Source organism: Vombatus ursinus, unplaced genomic scaffold, assembly GCF_900497805.2.
Source record: "Vombatus ursinus unplaced genomic scaffold, bare-nosed wombat genome assembly UNPS02000580.1, whole genome shotgun sequence".
Classification (NCBI taxonomy): domain Eukaryota; kingdom Metazoa; phylum Chordata; class Mammalia; order Diprotodontia; family Vombatidae; genus Vombatus; species Vombatus ursinus.
The window spans coordinates 25223383-25249455 of NW_020940358.1; the positions used below are offsets into that span (position 1 = coordinate 25223383).

At 40.7% G+C, this 26073-nt stretch overlaps 1 protein-coding gene across 1 annotated transcript in view; it reads left to right on the forward strand.

Moving 5' to 3' along the window:
• PREX1 (phosphatidylinositol-3,4,5-trisphosphate dependent Rac exchange factor 1) overlaps nt 1–26073 on the forward strand; it is a 243998-nt gene that overhangs the window by 178748 nt on the left and 39177 nt on the right. Inside the window, exons 15-20 of the mRNA XM_027851373.1 lie at nt 4333–4405; nt 6721–6863; nt 17243–17335; nt 20721–20869; nt 22980–23065; nt 23808–23944. Coding sequence (XP_027707174.1) covers nt 4333–4405; nt 6721–6863; nt 17243–17335; nt 20721–20869; nt 22980–23065; nt 23808–23944 — 681 coding nt within the window. The remainder of the gene's footprint in view (nt 1–4332; nt 4406–6720; nt 6864–17242; nt 17336–20720; nt 20870–22979; nt 23066–23807; nt 23945–26073) is intronic.

A 26073-nucleotide genomic window follows, 5' to 3' on the forward strand; every position in this document is an offset into this window, starting at 1 on the left:
AGATTTCAGCTTAATATTGGACCACATGATCTCTGAGGTTTTGTTTTGTTTTTTTGGTTTTTTTTTTTTTTTAGCAGTGACATTCTGTGGATTCTGTGTTATGCCAGATCTTCCTAGTAGTTAGAAATGTCCGTCTTCATTGTAAGGAAAAACTTCCCCAAAATCAGAACTAACCAAACACAGGATGGAAATACCTTGAAAGGTAGTGAGTTTCCAGTCAATGCAGTGGTATTCAAGAAGAAGCTGGATGGCCTATTCTCAGGACTGCTGATCCCCTCTGGGCCCAGGTTGGGAGGCTGACCTAGAGTATTTGGGGGTGCTTTCCTGTCTAGATTGTAAGAGACCCTGATTGTGAGAAATGCTACAAACAAATCAGCAAAGTCTTGATTAAGCAGCAGCTCCTTGTAGGACATAGTGTACTGCCAGAAAATTTTAAGTCACAATACCTGCCTTCATTGAGCTTCCAGACTAGTTTAGAAGATGTGATGTGTACACACACACACACACACACACACACACACAGAGAACTGTGAAGGAGAGAATCCTGAAACCATACAAGGGGGAAGGGGAGTTTCCTTAGGTGTGGGTAGGGGAATTTCCTTCTCTTTAGGTGGTTATTTCTGAGTCATTTTTTCATTCTTAGAGACATCTCTGATGTGGGGTGTTGCCTTGAGAATCCAGCAGCCTATTTTTAGTATACTTTCCCTTTCCTTGCCCGGCCTTCATGGGGCCCCTTGGCAGACAGTTAGGTTAGGAGCCTTTTCCACAGGCTTCCCAGAGAGCCAGGTGTCCTGCAGACGCCTTGGCTTCCTCAGGCTTAGAGCATTTGGCTGTCTGCCCATCACCCCCCTCATCCTCCTTTGCTGCTTCCCTGTGGACCAGGATGACAGCACTTCATCAGTTGTTTCACAGCTGGACCAAGGGAAGTGGGAGGAAAAGCTGAGGTGAGTTTGCAAGTCCCTGGATGCTCCGGATAAAGACTTGCTGGCTTCCCCTGGAAGAAGCTGAAGACACACACATGCTAAGATGCTGCCTCTGAGGAGAGATTTGTCAGACCCAGGGGTCAGCTGTGGAAACAAGTGTGGCCAAATGTTTATAGAAACCATCTCCCTCCCTGAGTGCAGTTTGTAATCCCTGATACCTCTTTTGTAATGTTTTGGCTGTCAATACCACTTGCCATTGGGGGCCCAGAGAGCATGTCAGAGGCAGGAGCACAGCCCTCTTGACCAATGGGAGCTGGAGTAGGATGGAATGGAGACTTTTTTCCTGACCTTCCCCAGAAAGAAACGTCCTTTCCTCCGCAGACCTTTTAAAGGAGCTCATAAGGCTGTATGGTATAGAAAAAGAGAACCAAGTCTAGGGTTAGAAAGCTTGGCTTAGTATCCAGGCTTTGACACTTACTAAACTGTGTGACCTTGGACAAGTCAATTCTCTCCTGGAGTTTGGGTTCCCTTATCTGTAAAATGAGGACATTGAACTATAAAGTCAGCTCTGAGATCCTTTCTATTCCTTACATTCTGACATGTTTGCGTGGCACTTATTAGCTGGGTGACCTTGGACGAGTCAGGACTTTCCTGTGGATTCAATTTCCTTATCTGTAAAATGAGGGAGTTCAATGAAGTGAACTCTGACATGCTTTCCATTCTTAACATCCTAAGGATGTCTGTATCACTTGTGTGGTACTGATTAGCTGGGTGACCTTGGACGAGTCAGTTCTTCTTTCAGAATGGATTTCCTTATCTGTAAAATGAGGGAGCTGGACTGCATAGTGAACTCTGAGGTGCTTTCTATTCCTAACATCCTAGGGATGTCTATATCACTTGTGTGGCCTTGGGGATGCCACTCCTAGCCTGGGGTCTTATTCTGAGGACTTATTCAAACTTCCCAGTGACACATTGACGTATTCCAGTACTCCCGTGGGGTTTGTGTTCTCTCACCAAGGTGAATTAATTCAGAAACAAAGGTACCTCTGAACCCATGTTTAATTCATGTTTGCCTTAGGAAGGAGGGCTGTTCCTGGCTCTGGTGGGAGGTTGATGAGGAAGCAGGCCAGTCTAAGTCACAGTGGGAATTCCCTGGCCCGTGTGGAGCTGAGTTATGGGACAGGGTAACAGAAGTGGCAGATGCTTCTCTACTCTTCCCCACCTCCCCCCCCACCCCGTCCCCAGCCCCTAAGACCTAAACTTGACAAATGAGTGTTTTGGGTGATCTACCTGGTTATCTGAGGGGCAGTCTCAAACCTGTTGGCATTTTACTCCTTACTAAAAACTTTCTAAAGCGATTATACTTCCATTTCCTGAGGCAGTAGCATTTATTGACTAGGAGGTAATCTTTGCTTGCTGACAGAACTTTAGCCAGTTCAATTGAACACATACTGTTTTTTTTTATTATATTAGCTTGGCCTACCCTTGAGCAACTGATGTTTTTCCAGTTATTTAGATCTGACTTTATTTGTGTGAAAAGTGTTTTGTATCAACACATACTTTTAAAGTGCTGCTTTTTAGGTTTGTTGTTATTGTTGTTGTTTGTGTTTTTGAGATGGTACCTTCCCATTCACTAGTTGGCACTGTGTTTGGTTCTGGGAGTTCAAAGATAAAAAATTACTGTCCCAGTTTATAAGACATTTATAATTCCCAGGGGAACATATCTAATGATCAAATGAGACATAATAGGAAATCTTTAGGTGGTTTTTAATTCTTCTCTCCCTGGCCTCTTCTATCTAATCTGTTGCCAAGCCCTGATGATCCCACCTCTTTACCTCTCTTCTTTCTGTCCTTCTGTCCCTCATTTCTCTCACCCTGGCACATCTGTCACCCACCAGGACTATTCTAACAACTCCCTTACAGGGCTTCCCTTCTTCTCTTTCTTTCCCCTCTAATACATCCTGCTGCTGCCAGAAGCTTAATTTTTTTTTAAATCACATACTCTGTTTATTTGCTTGTGAACATCTTTTTGCTCTCCTGTTAAATATACTCTCCTTAATGCAGTGACTGATTTGCTTTTTTATTTGTATTGCCAGTACTTAGCACAATGCCTGACGTGGAACAGATGCTTAAGAAATGCTTAGATTAATTGAGTGATGCGTCTGTTGTCAAATGTTGTCAGTTCTCCCTCACATTTATTCCCTTCTCTCTTCCTACCTCTTGCCATTACAGTAGGTTAAGTCCTTATCACATCTCACTGGAGCCTCCTAAGTGGACTCCTGCTTCCCCAGCCTGCTTCTTCTCCAATCTCTCTTCCACATAGCTGTTGAAAGAATCTTCCTAAAGCACAGATCTGACCAGGTCATGCCTTGGCTTGAAAACTTTCAAGGGCTGTCGGGATAAAGCATGAGCTCCTCAGCTTGGCATTTAAAGCCCTTCCCAATCTGGCTCCCCTTCACCTCCTCTGCATTCCAGCCAAAATAGCCTCCTTGCTACATCTGGCTCTGCTGTGTGCATCTCATGTCACTTCTCTGTTCAGAAACCTTTAGTGGCTCTCCATTTCCTCTTGAGTCAAGTACAGACTTCTCTCCTTGGAATTCAAGGATCTCTGTGTTTTGATACCACCTTTAAATTTCTAGCTTTATCTCTTGTTACTCCCTTCTCCTCCTGCTCCAACTAATCTGGACTTCTCTCTGCCTCCTGAATTTCCTATTTCTTCTACCCCTACATGCCTTGACTGAGGTTGATTCCCCTATACCTAGAATGCTATCCTTTTTAACCCAAGCAGATGCCACCACTGCTGTGGAACCTTTCCCAATCCCCTTGTTACCTGCATCCTCCAATTTAATCCAGTTCATTTCCACAAACATCTGTTGGTGCCTATTTAGGTACAAAGCTCTGTGCTAGAAGCTAGGGGAGTAATGCAGGTGAAAAATAAGTGAAAAAATCTTTGCACTCAAGGGGCTTATAATGTCCTAAGACTCCTCAGACCTCACAACATACTTGGTTTTCTGCTTTTCTTGTTATGGATTATTTGCTGAGTGATTCTGACCAAGTCATCTTTTAGACTCTTAAGTTTCAGAGAAAGTGTCAACTTGAATTGGTAGAGGTTGCTTCTGCATCTGAGAGATCCTTATAACAAGGAAATCACAGGTTCAGTTGCTGTCTCCTGTTCTTTTTGTATGATTACGGACCATAATTGTCCATCTTCTTTGACTATTAGCTCCATGAAGGGTAGGGATTATATCTTTTCTAAACTTTATTTCCTCTAACACCCAACCTAGTTCTCTGTGCACAGTAAACACTTGTTGAGTGTTTTTGAAAGAATAATACGTGTACATTACCGTGTGAGTATAATCTGTTGTTTTCTTCATCATTATTTGTATTAATGCTGTCCTCTCCTCACCAGGGAGACTGCCAGACAAGGGAGGAAGCTGTGGCGCTGGGTGTTGGACTCTGTAACAATGGCTTCATGCACCATGGTAATTCTCCTGATCTTTCTCCTGCCCCTGCTTCATTGACCTCAGTGAATTTCTGGGCTCCACTACGGGAACAGGCTTCTCAGTGTCTGGTTACCAATGTGATGTACCTTACTCCATCCCTGGACCTTTGTCTGTTAATTTGGAGCATGTCCCCATTAGGGCAGGCCACTGCTACTGAACCCTTCACTTCAACAAACATTCAGGTTACAGATTAATACATTAGCAAATTATCTGATGATTTTCTATGTATAGTTCTTAGGTCCATTGTCCAGATCAGTCCTTTTTTTTTCTTTCTTTTTTTTTTTTGTTCTTTCTGAATGTTACATTTTAGGAAGGACATGAAGAGTGAATCTAGAGTAGGACAGACAAGGAGAAAGGGCCTTGGCCTCATTGCTGTAGGGTTGGAGACCATGCCATATGGAGGCTGGTTGAAGGAACCTAGGCATGGGTACCCTGGAAAAGAGATGAAGACTTGGGAAGATGGGAGAGAGGATGACCATTTGCCTGTCATGTTGTAGATGGGAATTCTTACCTCAAGTATGGTTTGGGTTAGATGACCTTTGAGGATCCTTCTGATGCTGAGATTTTGCAATTATGTGGGTGACACTCTAGTGTAGTTCTCTGAATGCTGAAATAGTGAGGCCAACCAGGTAAAGCTCCCACCCTAAATTTGACACTCAGGTAATGTGGATACAAGGGGTGAAATAAATTCTGGGACTGGACCTCAGCAAGTTTACTTTTGCTGACCCCAGACTGGTGTGATGAACTGATCATTGGCCTGAGAGTCAGAAGATTTGAATTCAGCCTTGGCTCAGCCCTTTACATGCTGTGTGATCGTGGGTAGGCTAATCACTTGCCAGCGTGGGCCTCTGTTGCCTCAATCAGTGAAATGAGAAGCTAATCTCCAATGGCCTTTTTGCCTTTAACATTCCATATTTTTAAGGTTCCTTCAAGTGTTACTATTCTATACGCCAAGGACTGGTCTTTCCAGCCTTTTACTATGTGTTCTCTATCTAAAGCCCCTTCTAATTCTGAGATTCCATCTATCTGTTTATTTATAAGTATTAAGTATAAGGCAGGTTCCCTTTTGGGAAGCAGAACACACCCATGCAAAGATAAAGCATGATTTCTGAATGTGTATGACAGAGTCATAGAAGGGGGAGGGAGGCCTCTTAGGAGCATGGGGAGTGAGTGGCCTATGCCTGTTCTTCCTAGACTGTACCCTATGTTTTGAGGTTGCGCCTCACCCTTCTGTTTGAGCTTCGGCTTTCTCATTTTAGGTTGTGTTTGTGGCCTTGGGGACAGCCTGTCATGAGATAGTTCCTATAGTCTGGGGCCAGTCATCCTGCCATTTCATCCTTTCTGCTCCCCAGAGATCATCAGGGTGCATTCTGTGGGACCCACCCCTTCAGAATGTCCTCAGACCAAAAGCATCCCCGAAATAACTCCTCAGGACAGGCCTATAATTTTTCTGGTCACCACATACAAAGGGAGCTTGGCTCTGATTGGTGGGAGGGTCCAGGCTCTGGGCAGAGCTGTCAGGAATCCTGGCCCAGATCAAAGTGGGGTCTGGGAATGTCTCCCTGTGGGTGCTATTTGGAATGAAGGGTGTATTTGAGACTCTGCCACATAGAGCATTTCCCTGAACTGGCCTGGCTTTCTCAGTCTTAGATTAGGTGGTCTTGACATTCCTTAGACCCACAGACTGTGAGAGATGGAAGAGACCTCGGAACAGAAGTTATACTTATTTAGCACCCAGTATATATCAGGCACTCTGCTAAGTGCTCGGGGTACAAAGAAAGGCATAAGAAAATTCCTGTCCTCAGGAAGCTCACAATCTAGTGGGGGCAAAGAACGCATTAAACGAAAATAAAAATTGGTGGGGGGGAGGGAGGGGACAGAACACAAAAATTTACAGTTGGAAGAAGCCTTAGAACATAGAACTCACAGTGTCAGAGAAAAGGAGAGAGGAATGTTGTCATTCAAGTGACTCCCTCCTGCTTTGATTTTATTAGGAAAGCTGTGAGATCCTATCTCCCTTCATGTCTCTCTGAAATGGCTCATTTTGCCTTATTGAAGGGTAGGTCATTAATGTCTCTGGGCTTTGGGAGACTAGCTTGTGAGACTAGGGGCACAGAGAGTAATGAAGATTAAAGCATTTTTTTCCTTTTTTTGGGGGGGGTCACTGCTCACTAGGGTCTAGATGGGACAATGCTTGCTTGTGTAGCATGAGGGTTAATGGTTTCTGGGCCCCTAAAGGCTTCAAACGCATGCCTAACTCTATTTTTTCCTTGTGTGTGTTCTTGTGGGTCCAGTCCTAGAGAAGAGCGAGTTCAAAGATGAGTCCCAGTACTTCCGCTTTCATGCTGATGAGGAAATGGAAGGGACGAGCTCCAAGAACAAGCTGCTTCGAAATGACTTCAAGCTGGTGGAGAACATTCTAGCCAGAAGCCTTCTGGTAAGAGTGTTTCTCAATGTGATCCCGGCATTGCCCTTGGCCCCCAACACCACTGTTAAAATGAGGGCTCCCTTCCATTTTATTTCAGAATCGACCTAGTGAATGCCCCTGAATTTTCCACTTACTCTTTTCTTTTTTTTTTCTGAAGCATTTACTGAGTTGCTCTCTACGTGGCATAGTTTTAGAAGCTCTCGAATGCACATCATATTCTAGATATCATCACGTGGATGGCACCGTTCTAGGCACCACTATATATAAAGCAAAAGCTTAGGTACTGGTGTATTGCATGGCAGAGTTCTATATGCCACTGTGTACACAGCCCAGTGCTGAGTGTCACCACGTACAGGATCCGGTTCTGAGTGCCTTTATGTAAATAATGTCTGCGAATACACAGCATGGTTCTGAGTACCATTACATTTATAGTATGTTACTGTCCAGTCGTTTTGGTTATATCTGACTCTCCATCACCCCATTTGAGGTTTTCTTGGCAAAGATACTGGAGTGGTTTGCCATTTCCTTCTTTAGCTCATTTTACAGATGAGGAAACTGAGGCAAACAGGGTTAAGTGACTTGCCCATGGTCACATAGCTAGTAAGTGTCTGAGGCCAGATTTGAACTCAAGTCCTCCTGACTCCAGGCCTGGCACTCTATCCACTGCACAACCTAGCTGCCCTCATATATGGTTTACATGTATATATACACATGCATATATAGAACCATGTCATATACTTATACACATATACCATATATATGCTATATATGTTTATGTATATGCGACAGGGTTCTAGAGGCCACTGTTGATGGTACAGTTCTAGGTACCACTGGGTATAGGACAAAGATTGGGGGAGGGTGTGTGTCTTCATGACACAGTCCTACATGCTGCTGTGTCTAGGTACGTTGCCATTATATAAATTGTTGCTTCTACACACTGCTGGGTATGTAACAAGGCTGTTGGTGTTACTGTGTATGTTCCTATCATTCCTTCTGCTCTCTAGGGATCATCGGGGTACATTCTGTGGGACCCACCCCCTCCAAATGTCCTTAGCCATTAGCCAGCTAGTAGCAAGTGCTGGCAGCTCTTCTGGATGCTAAGGTGGTAATGTGGTCTATATCATGAAGCAACTTCCCATCAAAGTTGGGGAAAGGAAAGGTGAACTAATTCTTGCACAAATGAGTCCACGAAGAATGGTATGAGTGTAAATGAATGACTGGTTAACATGTACTCTTAGTGCGGTTGATATGGAGACCAGAAGGGCTTAGTGGAGTGCTAAAATCAGGTTCTGGAAAGGCCTCCAGATGTAAGTGATCTGCTAAGGATGAAGAGGAAATAATTTGGCCAATAGGTGTAAGGCTCATAATGGAAAATATGATGAGGTGCCTCTTGGTTTTCCATCTGTCATCACAAACTGGTTCTCTGATTGCTTCTACCTTCTCATTTCATTCAACAAACATTTACTGAGGATTTTCTGTGTGTGCTATGGATATAAAAGCAAAATAGACAGTCCTTACCCTCAGAGAACTTCCATTTTAAGTGGTGGGAGAAGGTGAGTACATACAAAGTAACCTGGAGAGGGAGAAGGCCTTCACATCTGCAGGGATTAGGAAAGGCTTCATGTAGCAGGTAGCACCCGAGCTTCTCATTGAGGGAAGATGAGGATTCTGAGAGGCTAAATTTGCCCATACATTCGGCAGTTGGAATGAGGGCTCTTTGGGTTTGGCAAAGAGACTTAATTGGTTTCTTTGCCCATTTTGTCTCATTTGGTGGCAAATAACTCTACAAATGAGTGATTATGATTACCCAAGTGTTCACACTAGGCAGGGGAAAATCAAACCTATGCACAAGTTGTAGGTTTCCAAAGGACATTTGTTAAAAAGATATTCTAATTAAATTATTCTTTTCTGCTTCCTGGAGATGGAGTAGGATACCTTGGTTTTCTGAATATTCTTTTAGATTGGGGTGATGGTATGACATGTCTCTAGATAATGGTGGTGACACAGTTCCAGAGATGCCTTCCTAACTTTCCCTTTTTGAGTAGGAAAAGTCCCATCCATGTCTGGTGTGTCTTAGAAGTGCTCTGTCCTTTTCAGGGCTCCCTGGATGGTGATTTTTGGAGAGCCATGTGTTATCTGCTGTCTTTATCTATCTGATATATACTTAGGGATCTTTGAGCACAGTATTTGGTTGAGGATGAGAGTAAGAAAGTGGAATTTCCCTTGATTTACCCTGAATTGACTAATGAGGAATATGGAGAGTCATCTCCTGGCCCTAGATACCTATCTTATCTCTCTAAAGGTTATTATTGGGCAACAAAGAGTAGACTTTGATAGGTTTTCCCAGTGAAAACAAAAAAGCGGCAGTTCCTCTTCCATGAGACAAGATGGCGGAGTAAAAAGGTAGTTACTCTCACCCTCCCCTATCAACCTCTGAAAACCCAGAAAATATCACCCCAGGAAAAACCCTGGAACAGCTGAGCCAGAAGAAAGACAGGGTACAGCAGTGCAGTAGCCCAGGTAGCTAGAGGGATTAATGTGAAAGGCCCCTCTTATCCTGGGGGAAGGGGAGCGGTACGGAACCAGGAATCGCCCAGCCAGCTAGTGAAAGACCCACTTTAGTACACTAGGAGATTCTAGTGCCTCGGCATTCTACAGCAAACGGGTCTCCCAGTGCCTCAGCAAAAATAAGGGAAGCAGCACTACAAAGGGCCCCAGGCAGATAAGTGCCCTGAAGCATTCATCTGAAAGGAGCTGAAGAAAGCAACCTAGAGTTGCCGGAAAGTTCCAGCCTAGTTGATTCCAGCCCAATACCGGGTAAATTGTCAGAACCCTATAGCCTCCAACTGCCAACCAATATGAGATCCCAAAGCCCAGGTGGTCAAGCAGGCGAACACCAACAGTTGGCCTCTGAGTGCCTCATTGAGGGTGGGGGAACCGGTGGAAACCAGCTCAGAAAACCACCAGGTGCCTTGGCATTCTATGGAGTCTCCTGGTGCCTCAACAGAACTAAGGGAGGCAGCACTGCAAGGGGCCCCAGGCAGATAAACACCTGGCAGCACCCATCTAAAAGGTGCTAAACAAAGCTAAAGGAAAGGAAAAGCAGGCAACCTAGATTTGCCTGAAAATCCCAGCCTTGATTCCAGCCCAACACCGGGTAAGCTGCCAGAACCCTACAGCCTCCAACAGCCAACATAAGAGGCCCCAGTACACAAAGCCAGTGACCAAGACCTAGGCTACCAACACAAGAAGCTTGGGTCAGTGCCCTCTGCTCCCCAGCAGGAGAGCTTAATGTCTTTAAAGGCCAGGGAATAAAGAAACACCATGAGCAAAAAGAAATGTATGATAGATTCATATTATGAGAAGAGTGAAGATCAAGACAGAAATTCTGAAGAGGACAACATTGTCATCAAACCCACATCTGCAACATCAAAAGGGAATATGAACTGGTCAGAAGCCCAGAAAGCCTTCTTAGAAGAGCTCAAGAAGGATTTTAAAAGTCAAATGAGAGAGGTAGAGAAGTCCTTAAAAAGTACAATTGGCCAATTGGAAAAAAAGTACACTGAAGAGGACAAGTCCCTAAAAAACACAATCGGCCAACTGGAAAAAAAGTACACTGAAGAAAAGAAACCCTTTAAAAATAAAATTGACCAATTGGAGAAGAAAGAACAAAATCTAACAGAAGAAAACAATATGTTAAAAATTAGAATTGAGCAAATGGAAACTAATGACTCTATGGGAGAGCAAGAATCAGTCAAACAGAAACAAAAAAATGAAAAAATAGGTGAAAACGTAAAATACCTCATGGGTAAAACAACTGACCTGGAAAATCGATCCAGGAGAGACAATTTAAAAATTATAGGCCTACCTGAAAATCATGATGAAAAAAAGAGCCTGGACAATATCCTTCAGGAAATCATAAAGGAAAACTGCCCTGAAGTCCTAGAACCAGAAGGCAAAATAACTATGGAAAGAATCCACTGCTCCCTGCCTGAAAGAGATCCCAAATTGAAAGCGCCAAGGAATATAATAGCTAAATTCCATAATTACCAGATTAAAGAGAAATTACTGCAAGCAGCCAGAAAGAAACAATTTAAATACCATGGAACAACAATCAGGATTACACAGGACCTTGCAGCCTGTACATTAAAAGAACGTAGGGCGTGGAACGTAATATTTCGTAAGGCAAAAGAGCTTGGAATGCATCCAAGGATTAACTACCTAGTGAAAATGAACATGATTTTTCAGGGAAGGAGATGAATATTCAACGAAATAGGATACTTCCAAACCTTCCTGATAAAAAGATCAGAGCTCAACAAAAAATTTGATCTTCAAGTACAAGATTCAAGAGAGACATAAAAAGGTAAATGGGACAGAAAGATTCAATATGTTGTTAATAAGGGCAAAGTGCTTACATCCCTACAAGGGAAGATGACACTTGCAACTCTTGAGAACTGTGTTGTTATTATACCATGTTAAAGGAGTATACATAAAGGGGGTGGATATAAGTTGACTTTGATGTAATGATAAAAAAAAATTAATCAAGTGGGTTAAATGGATCCAAGTAAGTGGATTAGTCTGAGCCAAGAAAGGAGAGAGAAAGGAGGGGGCAGACAAGGGTAAATTACATTACCTGAAAAGACACAAAAACCTATTAGAGCAGAAGTAAAGAAGGGAGGGGGAGGAGCATTGTTTGAACCTTACTCTCATCAGATTTGACTCAAGAAGGGAATAACATAATCAGTTAGGTACAGAAATCTAATTTGCACTGTAGGCAGTAGGAGGGAAAAGGGGAAAGAAAAGGGAGGGGCGATAGAAGGGAAGGAAGAAGTAGTAAGGGTAAAGGGGAAGAAAAAGGAAGTGGGACTGAAGAAGGTGGTGGTCAAAAGCAAAACACTGGTGAGGGGGGGAAGGAGAAAGGAGAAAGAAAAGCATAAACTGGGGGGACAAAGGATGGAGAAAAAGACACAGATAGTAATCATCACTGTGAACGTGAATGGGATAAACTCTCCCATAAAATGGAAGCTTATAGCAGAGTGGATTAAAAACCATAATCCTACAATATGTTGTTTACAGGAAACACATTTGAAAAAGAGTGACACATACAAGGTAAAGGTAAAAGGCTGGAGCAAAATATATGATGATTCAGCTGAAGTAAAAATAGCAGGGGTAGCAATCCTGATCTCAGACAAAGCAAAAGCAAAAAAAGATCTTATCAAAAGAGATAAGGAAGGAAACTACATCCTGCTAAAAGGCACCATAGACAATGAAGTGATATCATTACTAAACATATATACACCAAATGGTATAGCATCCAGATTCTTAGAGGAGAAGTTCAGGGAGTTACAGGAAGAAATAGACAGTAAAATTATACTAGTGGGGGACCTCAACCTCCCCCTCTCTGAACTAGATAAATCTAACCACAAAATAAACAAGAAAGAAGTTAAGGAGATGAATAGAACATTGGAAAAGTTAGGTATGATAGACCTCTGGAGAAAACTGAATGGGGATAGAAAGGAATATACTTTCTTCTCAGCGGTACATGGTACATACACAAAAATTGACCACGTACTAGGGCATAAAAACCTCACAATCCAGTGCAGAAAGGCAGAAATATTAAATGCATCCTTTTCAGATCATGATGCAATAAAAATTATATGTAATAAAGGGCCATGGAAAGATAGACTAAAAAATAATTGGAAACTAAATAATCTAATCCTAAAAAATGATTGGGTCAAACAACAAATCATAGAAACAATCAATAATTTCATTCAAGAGAATGACAATAATGAGACAACATACCAAAACTTATGGGATGCAGCAAAAGCAATTCTTAGGTGAAGTTTTATATCTCTAAATGTTTACATAAATAAAATAGAAAAAGAGGAGATTAATGAATTGGGCATACAACTAAAAAAAGCTAGAAAAAGAACAAATTAAAAATCCTCAATTAAACACCAAATTAGAAATATTGAAAACCAAAGGAAAAATTAATAGAATTGAAATTAAGAAAACTATTGAACTAATAAATAAAACTAAGAGCTGGTTTTATGAAAAAACCAATAAAATAGATAAACCTTTGGTTAATCTAATTAAAAAAGAAAGAAGAAAACCAAATTACTAGTATCAAGAATGAAAAGGGTAAAGCTACCACCAAGGAAGAGGAAATCAAAACAACAATTAGGAATTATTTTGCCTAACTATATGCCAATAAATTTGACGATCTTAGTGAAATGGATACATATTTACAAAAATATAAATTGCCCAGATTAACAGAAGAGGAAGTAAAATACTTAAATAATGCCATCTCAGAAAAAGAAATTGAACAAGCCATTGATAAACTCCCCAGGAAAAAATTCTCCAGGGCCAGATGGATTTACATGTGAATTCTATCAAACATTTGAAGAACAATTAATTCAAATACTGTTTAGACTATTTGGTAAAATAGGTGAAGAAGGAATCTTACCAAATTATTTTTATGATACAAATATGGTGCTGATACCTAAACCAGGAAGAGTTAAGACAGAGAAAGAGAATTATAGACCAATTTCTCTAATGAATATAGATGCAAAAATTTTAAACAAAGTATTAGCAAATAGATTAGAGTGACTTATCACAAGAATAATACACTATGACCAGGTAGGATTTATACTGGGAATGCAGGGCTGGTTCAATATAAGGAAAACTATCAGCATAATTCATTATATCAACACCAAAGGTAACAGAAACCACATGATCATCTCAATAGATTCGGAAAGAGCTTTTGACAAAATACAACACCCTTCCTATTAAAAACACTAGAGAGCATAGGTATAAATGGAGTCTTCCTTAAAGTAATAAATAACATCTATCTAAAACCTTCAGCAAGCATACTATGTAATGGGGATAAGCTAGAAGCATTTCCAGTAAGATCAGGGGTGAAACAAGGATGTCCATTATCACCACCGTTATTCAACATCGTACTGGAAACGTTAGCTTTAGCAATAAGAGAAGAAAAAGACATTGAAGGTATTAAAATAGGCAAAGAAGAAGCAAAGCTATCACTCTTTGCAGATGACATGATATTATACTTGGAGAATCCCAGAGAATCAAGTAAAAAAGTACTTGAAATAATAAACAACTTTAGCAAAGTTACAGGCTATAAAATAAACCCACATAAATCATTTCTATATATTACCAACAAAGCCCAACAGCAAGAAATAGAAAGAGAAATTCCATTTAAACTTACTTTATATTATAAAGTAGACGTTATAAAATATTTAGGAGTCTACCTCCCGAAGCAAACCCAGGAACTCTATGAACACAATTACAAAACACTTTTCACGCAAATAAAGTCAGATCTAAATAATTGGAAAAACATCAGTTGTTCATGGGTTGGCCTAGCTAATATAATAAAAATGACAATTCTACCTAAGCTAATTTACTTATCCAGTGCCATACCAATCTAACTACCAAAAAATTATTTTGTAGAGTTAGAAAAAATAGTAACAAGATTCATTTGGAAGAACATGGTCCAGAATATCAAGAGAACTAATGAAAAGAAATGCAGGGGAAGGTGGCCTAGCCATTCCAGATTTTAAATTGGATTATAAAGCAGCAATCATCAAAACTTCTTGGTACCGGCTAAGAAGTAGAGTGGTGGATCAGTGGAATAGGTTAAATATGCAAGACACAGTAGTCAATGACTATAGTAATCTGTTATTTGATACACCCCAGCTTCTGGGATAAGAACCCACTGTTTGAAAAAAACTGCTGGGAAAACTGGAAAAGAGTATGGCAGAAACTAGGCATAGACCAAAATCTCATACCATATACCAAAATAAAGTCAAAATGGGTTCATGATTTAGATATAAAAGCTGATACTGAAAGCAAACTGGGAGAGCAAGGAATAGTTTACCTGTCAGATCTATGGAGAACAGAAGAATTCATGACCAAACAGGAGATAGAGAACATTACGAAAAGCAAAATAGGTAATTTTGATTACATTAAATTGAAAAGATTTTGCACAAACAAAGCCAATGCAACTAAGATTAAAAGGAAGGTAGAAAATTGGGAAAGAATTTTTACAACCAGTCTCTGTGATAAGGGCCTCATTTCTAAAATATATAGAAAATTAAGTCAAATTTATAAGAATACAAGCCATTTCCCAATTGATAAATGGTCAAAGGATATGAACAGGCAGTTCTCAATGAAGAAATTAAAGCCATCTATAGTCATATGAAAAAGTGCTCTAAATCACTATTGATTAGAGAAATGCAAATCAAAACAACTCTGAGGTACCACATCATACCTATCAGATTGGCCAACATGACAAAACAGGAAAATGATGAATGTTGGAGAAGATGTGGGAAAATTGGAACACTAATGCATTGTTGGTGGAGTTGTGAAATGAACCAGCCATTTTGGAGAGCAATTTGGAGCTATGCCCAAAGGGCTATAAAAATTTGCATATGCCCTTTGACCCAGCAATAGCACTTCTAGGGCTATATCCCAAAGAGATCATACAAATGGAAAAGGACCCACATGTACAAAAATATTTATAGCAGCTCTTTTTGTGGTGGCAAAGAAATGGAAATTGAGAAGATGCCCATCAGTTGGGGAATGGCTGAGCGAGTTGTGGTATATGAATGTGATGGAATACTATTGTGCTATAAGAAGTGATGAACAGGCTGACTTCAGAAAATCCTGGAAAGACTTTGTATGGTCTGATGCTGAGTGAAGTGAGCAGAACCAAGAGAATGTTGTACACAATAACAGCCACGTTGTGTGATGACTAATATTGATAAACTTAACCCTTCCTGGCAATACAAGGATCTAAGACATCTCCAGAGGCCTTGTGATGGGAAATGCTATCCACATCCAAAGAAAGAACTATGGAAGTCTAGTTGCTATTTTTTTTTCTCTTCCGTTGAGTTTTATTTCCTCTTTCTGATGGTTCCTCCTGTTGGTTTTAATTTTTACTTACAACATCACTAATGTGAAAATATGTTTAATATGAATGTAAATGTATAGCCTGTATCAGATTGTGCGCCGTTGTGGGGAGGGTGGTGGGGAGGAAGGGGGAGAAAAATTTTAAACTCAAAAGCATATGGAAGTGATTATTGATAAATCAAAATAAATTTTAAAAAAACAACAAAAAAGCAAGAGACAATGGATACTTAAAGGATGTATGCCAATTATCTGGAAAGATAATTACCAGGAGAATCACTTTAGGTTGCCATCTCAAGTAAAGAATAAATGGCCTTACAGAGCTAAAATCCTACCTTCTAAGGGAAGCCTTTCCCAATCTCTTAATTCTAGTGCCTTCCCTCTGTTGCTTATTTCCTATTTATCCTGTATATGTCTTGTTTGTATATAATTGTCAACATAGCTTGTTTGTATATAACTGTCTTCTACCCTCCTTGAGGGTAGGCTATCTTTTGTCTTTCTTTGTATCTCCAGTGCTTAGCGCAGTGCCTACCACATGCTTACTGTCTTATAGAGGTTTTTTTTTTTTTTTTGTGAGGGCAGGAGGGATTCTACAGTGAAATGTGTAGAATTCCATGGGGCAAGGTAGAATCAACTCCCCATACAGAAAAATCCCCAGAAAGGGATAGAGGATAAAAGCCTTATTTATTAATATATCTATGAGCATATGCGTGCATATGTTTATAACAAGTAATAGCAATTCATTTATATTCCTCAGAATGAGGAAGAATAGCACTGAGAGTTACAGAATTGTAACAAGCAAAATTATAATTTTATATATAATTGTGATTAAATGTTTCATATGTATATGTGTGTAAACACATGTATGTATATACACATGTATGTGTATACACATATAGGAGTACAAAACTACAGAGAAATTATGAAAAGCATTGTAGAAGCCAGAGCTAATGAGGAGGAAGTGCATTCATGTTATGGGGGAATGAACCACAGAAATCTTTTGAGAGGGAATACTGAGTTTTGGAACCAGTTAGTAGTCCAAATTGACTAACAGTTAGCATGGAGAGGGTGGTTTATTATGAAATAAAAGTAGGTTGGAGCCAGATTGGAGAGGGTTTTTAATATGAAATGCAAATAAATACAAAATAAAAATATGAAAAATAAAGATGAAATGAAGATGAAAAGTTTAATATGAAATAAAAGGTTGGAACCAGATTGGAGACGACTTTCAATACCGGTCTCAATTTTATCCTAGAAGCAATAGAGAGTCTCTGAAGGCTTTTTGAGCAAGGGACTAACATGTTCAGGACAAGTGATGTTACCAAGGTGGTGACTGCTCTGGTTTCATTCTTCAGATCGTTTGTCTTCATGTGTTTGGGAGATGCTTCCTGGGTATTGTGGTGTCAGGGCCCGTGGTAGTTTGTAGCCTCATTAATTTGTCTGCTTCTTTGACTTCCCAGATATTACCTCAAGAGGATGATTATGGCTTTGACATAGAAGAAAAGAACAAGGTGATCATGGTGAAGTCGGTCCAGCGAGGTTCATTGGCCGAGGTGAGATATTCCAGGGTGGGTGCAGAGAACTAGCTTGCCTTAGGCGTGAGCCAAGGAAAATATCTTCCAATGTGATCTCATGACATGAAAGGAAGGGGGAGGCTCTACGGAGTAATGGAAAAAATACTGTCAGGAGAGCTGGTCAGAGTCCCAGCTCTGTCACTGACTCATAAGTGACCCTCTGCTTCTAGTTCATAGAATCTTAAGATCACAGAGATGGAAGTTGTCTCAAGAGGTATTCTAGTCTCATTTAAACAGGAGGAAACTGAGCTCCATGGAGGAGGAGACATAACATACAGGACGCAAGTAATATAAAAGGGATTTGAAATCAAGCTTCCTAAATCCGTATTCAGTGCCCACTCTTATCACACAGATCAAGTCTGCTACCCCTTCCATTTTTGTGATGATGGAGGCTACAATGGGGGCAGTGGGAGATTTGCAGGTGCAGGTGCCACTGTGAACTGGCTGTGTCTTTGAGGTTCAGTTTTCTTATCTGTGGAGTGGATACATAACAGTCCCTCATTCTTTACTTCAGAAGAATGTCGTGAGGACAGCGTTTGTAAACCTTAAAGAACTAAATAGATTTGCATTTTAGCTATGAAGACAATATGTGACCTTGGGCCAGCCACTAAGTCTGTGTAGCTGAGGCACAAAACACTTGAATCCCAGAGCCTCAAAGCTGTACAAGGCTTCTCAGAAGACATGTAGCCCAAAGTGATTCTGCTTGTCTGTGTCTCCCCAAGAATTTCCTTCTGTTCATTCTGTACATTTTTTAAAAATGCTTCATTGACAGTCTTTTTGGCATTGATATCAGTAGGTCCCCTTCTCAGCCACAAGTCTCCTTTACCTTCTTGCCCCCCCAATCTTCTCTTGTAACCAGTAAGCATAGTCAATCTAAACATATCCATGAGTTAGTCATGTCAGAAAACAACATGTCTATCTTAGTGTGTTCTGAACCTCTCGTTCAGGAGTATGCTTCATCCTTGAGTTCTCTAGAGTTGTGGTTTGTCGTTACATTGCTCAGAGCTGTCTGATCTTTCAGAGTTGTTTCTCTTGCAATGTTGTAGTCATTGTGTAAATTATTTTCCTGGTTCTCCTCATTTCATTTTTCAATGGTTTATAAAAGTCTTGCTGGATTTCTCCAGATCTCCTTTCCTCATTCCTTATGGTACAATATATTCCATTACATTTATACACTACAATTTGTTCAACCATTCAACCCCAGTTGAGGGCACTTGCTTAGTTTATAGGTTTTGTTTCAACAAAGAACACATTTTTTCTTGTATATAGAATTCTTTCCCCTCTTTGCTTTATCTCTTTAGGGGTATTGCTGGGTTGAAAGGTATGTGTGGTTTAGTGATATTTTGAGTTTAATTCGAAATTGTTTTCTATGGCAGTGGACCACAGAAATGACTGGACCAATTCATAGCTCCACCAACAATGCATTAGTATGCCTGTCCTCTTACCTTCCCTTCAACAATTCCAAACAAGATAACAAAAATCTTTGCCAATGTGATAGATGGAATCTCAAATATGTTTTAATTTGCTTTTCTCTTATTGCATTTTCAATTGGGTTGTTGATAGTTTTTTCTTTTGATAAACCACTTGTTCATATACTTTGATAATTTATATATAAGGGAATGGCTCTTGTTCTTATATATTTGAATCAAATCCCTATATGTCATGGATTTTAGAACTTTATCAACAAAGTCTGCTGAAAAGATTCCTCCTAATTAACTGTAAAAATTAGAAAATTTTAATTGTAGTGATTGTTTGTGCAAAAGCATTTCAATTTTAGGCTAATGACAAGGTCTGGACCTGTGATTTTTCTTTTATATAGAGAACTCCTGGATCTTTCAACATAGGGTTGGCATCTTCTCTACAAATTGTAGTCTTTTAAAAGGGTTGCTTAAGGTAGTGATGTGAAACTTAAATTAGAAATGAACTCTTGTATGCCACATATTAATCTGGTTCAGGCCACATTTGCAACCTGTTTGAGCAGTTTTCCTAAGGTCATACAGCCTGCATGTGTCAGGGGCAGAACTTAAGCCCAGCTAAGAGACCAACTGTCTCTGGACTATGCCATTCCACCTCTCTTTTCAATTTGATGCCATTAAAATTGTCCATTTGATTTCCTGTCATTTTATCCCCTCTGTGGTCAAGAACTCTTCCTGTGACCACAGTAGCAGAAGGTTTCTCCTTCCTTGCTTCCAATCTGATTATGATATCACCTTTTATGTCTGTGTCATGAATCCATGGAGATTATTGTGGTATATGGTATGAGATCTTGTTTAAACTTGATTTCTGCCAGATTGCTTTCCAGTTTTCCTAGCTGTAATCTGTAACATTATTTTAGTGTTGACCACTTTGTAGTAAGTTTGCAATCTGGTATTGCCAGCTCCCTTACTTCCCAGTTTTTTTCTTCCACCATTTCTTGACCTTTTGTTTCTCCAGATGAATTTCCCCTACGTTCTGAGCAAGTTTTCAACTAGATCAGCTGAACTGGGCTTCTGGGAAACTCTTTCTGCTTCTTTCTGTGAGAAAGCTAGGCCTGGGAAACTCTGCTTAAAGAAGCAGGTCATATTGGGGAAGTGGGTCACTATGACCATCACCATTCTAGGCATGTCCTTTCTTTTGACTAACTGCTCTCAGGGAGGGAAAGGTAAAGGAAGATATCAGCCACTATTACTCTTCTTCTTAGCTTGTCTCCCACTCCCCCAGCCTCGCCAGTCTTCTTAAGAGGTTAAGGGCACTGGACATGAAATCAGATACTGTAATACTTTTTATTGTATCTATGGGACTCTGGGCAAATCAGTTAACTCATCTGTGTAACAGATTCTAAAGGCATTTTTGTGAGGATCAAAGTAAGCATGGTGTGGTGGAAAAAAGTGAATTTAGAATCAAAAGCCTTAGGTTCAGATTGTGGCTCTGCTACTTAATACTTTTGTGACTTTGCCATATCACTTCATTTCTCTTGACCTCAGTTTCCTCACCTGTAAAATGAAAGACCTGGACTGGATGTTGTAAATCTGTGAACCTGTGATCTTACTTCTGACCCCATTGGCTTGTGAGGTAGCATGAGTTAGTGGAAAGAGCATAGAATATGGAATAAGACCTGGATTCAGATTTTGACTTCGTTGCTTAATTGGGGACAGTCAGTTCTCCTCTCTGGCCCTCATTTTCTCCAGTTATATAATGGAGAAAAATGATACTTGTGCTACCTTTGGCACAGGATTGCTGTGAAGTGCACGTACTTTCCAAACCTTTAAAATACTATAGAAATGTGAGTGATAATGGTTATTTTTCATTATAAGGTACCATAGGAGTATCAGATAGTGGTTGGACTGTTATTCTCTCTGTAACTCAGTGTATCTGTTTTCCATAGATGGCTGGCCTGCAAGTAGGAAGGAAGATCTATTCCATAAATGAGGACCTTGTATTTCTACGACCTTTTTCAGAAGTGGAGGCCATCCTCAACCAGTCATTCTGTTCTCGTCGGCCCCTACGCCTCCTTGTGGCCAGCAAGGCCAAAGAGTAAGTCAGAGTTTTCTGGGTGATACTGGCTGCCAACAGTCTGAGATCTTGGTTAAAGAGAGGATTTGGGAAATGAGGGTCATGATGATGGTGATGATGATGATGATATCATGTAATATAACATTGTATAATGTAATGTCACACACAACATAATACATATTTAATTGCATAACATGACAATATAATACAACATGTTATGGAAAAGAAAACCGCTAAACCCCAGACATTTCTCAAATGTTTGTCTCCACCTTTTTGCCTCAGTAAATAGGATCTGGTAAATGTATTTTTGTTGCAGTCTAATGGAAAAGGGCACCAGGTGGGATTTCGGAAGTCTTATTAGCTTGGCTGTTAATTGATTTGGGACATGATACTTTCCTTCTCTGGACCTTGGTTTCATCATTTTTAAAATGAAGAAATTGATCTGGGGCTTATCTAAGGTCTCTTTTAGTTTCTTAAAATTCTGTAAGATAAACACACACATACACATGCATGCATTCTTTAACACATCTGTCTGTCTGTCTGTCTATCTATCTAACTACTTTCCTACCTAACTACTTACCCACACATATATACAGAGATATATGTCAGAGTTTTTAAGGCATCAGGGTAATTGTTCTGAAGGTCTTCCTAGGCATAGAATGGAGATAGAGGGCATGTAGAAGATTGGACTGGACAGGGACAGAGTCTTGGTCACTCCCTGGATGTTTCCTCCTTTCTCCCTTGTACTGTTTGTGACTTTAAGGCAGTGGTGAACTAGTAAATGCTTAATAACCAGCTCTTTGGAGAAAAATATGCATATTTATATATTACACAGACTTATTATAAATTTTACTGATACAAAGGATGTATATCACACAGTTTACAAATAATAATAGAATATACACTATTCTCTTGCAACTTCCATGTAGCTGGTTGATTCTGACAAATTTTTTAAATTTTGTTGTGCTCTTGTATTTTTGTAGCCAACCTATGGAACTATGTCAACTTCTTTGGTGAATTGAATAATAGATTTCAGACACTGGAAGACTATTTCCCATTTTTTGGGGTAGTATTCACAATGTAATGGAAAAACTTTTAAGTTTCATCTGTATTATTAAATTTTTCTCCATCACTTTTCTTAAGTCTAGACCACGGGTTGGCAAATTGCTGCTGGGTTAAGAATGGTTTTCACATTTTAAAATAAAATTTTATTGGATTTAAAAATGGAAAAACCATTCTTAGCCCTTGGGCTGTATGGAAACAGACAGCTGCTGCTGTTTGACCCTGGGGCAGTAATTTGCTCACCCCTGGTCTAGGCAGTCCCCCTCCCACTGTGGCAGATTTGAAGCTATCAGAGTGACATCAATTGAATTGGGAAGAGATGCACCCCACTTTGTAACCTTTCCACCATGCAGATAACATAGATATAAATGACCATGACAGCATAGATACACTGTAGTAAAATGTAGTAAAATAATTGGGAAGTGATGAGTTTTTAATTATTATTACCTTTATTTTTAAGATTTAAAGTTTATATAATTTAATTTTTCGTAATGACCATGTTTAACAACTGACTTGCAAAATTCCTGAAAATGTAGCTCTCTGAATTTGTGAGCTAGTAGGAGCTGGCTTCAGTATCCACTGCCTTGAGATATCATTTCACACTCTGGGCCTCAGTTTCTTTCTCTGTAATATTTGTGTGTGTGTTTGTGGAAGGGGGTGGTTGTTGAACTAGTTGAGTTTTAAGTACCTTTCTTTCTCCTAATCTGCTTCTCCTTGTTATAGGGCAGAAGGTAGTGAAAATGAATTTGGTTAATTAGGGGTTCAATTGTGTAAATATTTATTGATCATCTATTATGGACTTGTTTCTAAGGGAGATATAAGAAGACGATTCTGAGCTGAGTTTCCAGTCTAGTGGGGAGGATAGGATGGGCCCACAACTAATTATGACACAAGACAGGACATGGTAAGGGCAATAGGGTCTTTATTGTGAAATGGTTAAGCCAGGGCCAGTTTCAAGGGCTTGTGAGGAGGCCAAGTATCCTTGAGCTTTGGCTGTCGGTGTTGGGTGGGTGACTTGTTCCTGTGGCTGCTCAGGGCTCCATGTTTTTCTCCTTCTGCTTTTTCTCAGAATCATCAAAGTCCCTGATCATCCTGAAACCCTGTGCTTCCAGATTCGCGGAGCTTCCCCACCCTACGTCCATGCCGTGGGGAGAGGTGAGCCAGGGAGAAGCCTGGAGAGTCTGGGTCAGACTTACATGGAGGTAGTATTGGTAGCCGGTGATTGGATGTGGTAGGTTTTGAGGGACTTAAGAAAGTATCTTTATCAAAACATCTGCCTCCTTTGGAGTCAGCTAGCTGATGCAACCTGGATAGAGCAAAGGGCCTGGAGTCAGGAAGCTAGCTGTGTGCAACTTGGCAAGTCACTTAACCTCTCTCTGCCTCAGTTTCCTCAACTGTAATATAGGGATAATAGTAGCACTTGCCTCATGGAGTTAAGAGGATAAGGTGAGATATTTGTGAAGTGTTTAGCACAGTCCCTGACACATAGGCATTTAATAAATGCTTGTTACTTTTCCTTCTTCCCTTGCCTGCCCCTTTGTCCTCTTGACCTTTCTCTTTTAGACTTTCCATCTTCTAGATCCCTTTTCATCTTCTAGATCCCATTTTCTGTTTTAGAAACTCTCCTGTTTCAGAATTCTCCATGTTTCCTAGGCTGATCAGGTTTTTGAATTAGAAGACCTAGGTTGAAATCTATGTGGATATTTTGGGAATCTAGTTTTTTCACCTGTTTTTTTTTTTAAATGAAGTGTTTTGACTAGATTATCTCCTTTCTAGCTCAAAATCCTGCCATCCTTGTTAGGATCTACCATCCTTCTAGCTGGTCCCCTTAGTCTTTTTATTTTCCTGGGTGCCCTCTTCTGCCCTCCTATCTCACCCATGCCTCTCTGTCTCGTAGGCTCCGAGGCTGCAGCAGTGGGACTGAATGCTGGCCAGTGTGTTTTGAAAGTCAATGGGAACAACATGATGAATGAGAGCTTTGCAGAGGTGTTGGACCACTTTCTGGCCTACCGAAGCCGGCAACAGGAGGCACTGGTGAGTGGAACCTTCAGGATGTCGGGATCTGGAAGGACAAAGGGCTGTCACCTTCCTTGTGTCCTGGAACACTTGGGGCACAGCTGACTTGTCCTCGTCATTAGGCTCCTCTCCAGGAAGGTCAGAGTCAGGTTCCAAGCTGGGAAGGGAGTGAGCATTAAATGCAGAACCAAGCTGGGTTTGTACCATCCTGCCAGAGGCACACTGAGACCTAAGGACCGAGATAGGATAAAAACCTGTTGCCGGGCAGAACTTCAGAGCCAGGGAAGCTCAAGATTAGAAGGGCAGAGTGAAGTAAATTTGACCAGGCAGGGAGTTGACCATTTGTTCTGCTCAGCCTGATGCTCCCAAATGAGAATTTCATTGTGGTGGCTTTCACTCGCTGCCTTTGCCTGCTGCTGCTGCGCTTGAATGACTGTGGTTGGAGGCTGCCTGATCTGCTTCCAGTTCAACAGCTTCACAGAATTTCAGAGTCAGAAGGGACTTCAAGTCCATCCTCCATTTGAAAAGGAATTCCTCATGCCACGTTTGAGATCAGTGGCCATCCAGACATTGCTTGAAGACCTCCAAGGAGGCAGAAACACACTCACTTCAGAAGCAGCCTATTCTTCTTCTTACTACATCTAATTAGGAATTTTTCCCCTGTGACATCAAGTCTAAATCTGTCTCTTTGCAACTTGTACCCATCGCTTCTAGTTATGCCATCTGCAGCCAGACAGAATCAGTTCAATTCCTCTTCCATGTGACGGTCCTTCATATGTCTCTATCTCTTCCCTGCCTCCTCCCTACCCCGTTCTCTAGGCTATAGATAACATCAATTCCTGCAGATGATCTCCTGGCCAGGAATCTGAACCCCTTCAATCTCCTAGTCAGTATCTTTTAAACACCTTTCAGCTTGGTCCTTCCTAAAATGTGGCGCCCAAAACGAACATCACCCTCCAGTGTTGTCCGGCCAGGGCAGAGCAGAGTGGACCTGTCTCCTCCTTGTTACTGGAAAGCTCTGCCTTTCAAAGTGCAGCCCAGAGAGCTGCCACATTGTCCTGTTAACCCGTGGAGCTTTTAGTCCTATAAAGCTTCAGGCCTTTTTAGGCAAACTGCTGTCTAGCCCCATGTCCTCCATCTTGTACTATTGGTGAAACCGATTTCTAGGATGCAAATGTAGGACTCCAGATTTGCCCTCACTAAATTTCATTTTATCAGAGCCTTCACCATTTTCTAGCTGGTCAAGAGCTTTTAAAATTGTGATCCAAATTATTGATGAAGACATTCAATAGTCCAGGGCACTCCATTGCCTCCCAGTGTCACATTAAACTATCAATGGTTTTTCTTCGGGTCAAAAAAGTTTTGAATTCATTTAACTATACAATTTTATTATCTAGCCCATACCTCTTCACTTTTTTGAACAGGAATAGCATGAGAGACTTTATTAAATGCTTTGCTGAAATCTAGAGATATTTAATCTGTTTGCCATTGTTCAGTCGTTTCAGTCATGTCTGTGATCTGAATTTGGGGTTTTCCTGGCAAAGATACAGTAGTGGTTTGCCAGTTTTCTTCTCCAGCTTATTTTACAGAGGAGGAAACTGAGACAATCAGGGTTAAGTGACTTGCTTAGGGTCACACAGCTAGGAAGGGTCTGAGGCCAGATTTGAACTCAGGAAGATGAGTCTTCTTGACTCCTTGTTGGGCACTCTATCTACTGCTATCCCTACTTAATCTATAGAGTTGTAGATTCTGTAGATAATTGTAGGATTATAGCTGTACCTAACTGTACCTATTTAATCTCTAGAATTCCCATAATAACTAGTCAAGTAAACTTGTCAGAATTGGAAATAAAGTTGATATGGCATGTGTGGTTCCTAATGAAGCCATATGGGTTTTTTTTTTTTTTTTTGGCTAGGCAGTTGGAGTTAAGTGACTTGCCCAGAGTCATGTAGCTAGTATCATATGTCTGAGGCCGAATTTGAACTCAGGTCCTCCTGACTTCATGGCCGGTGCTCTATCCACCGCGCCACCTAGCTGCCTCGAGTATCTATTGTTTTTAGAGCACTGTGTTCAATGCCGGGGGGTGGGCGCAGGGAGACAAAGTTTCTTTATGATTCTTATCCTTATGCACCTTAAAGTTTGTCGGT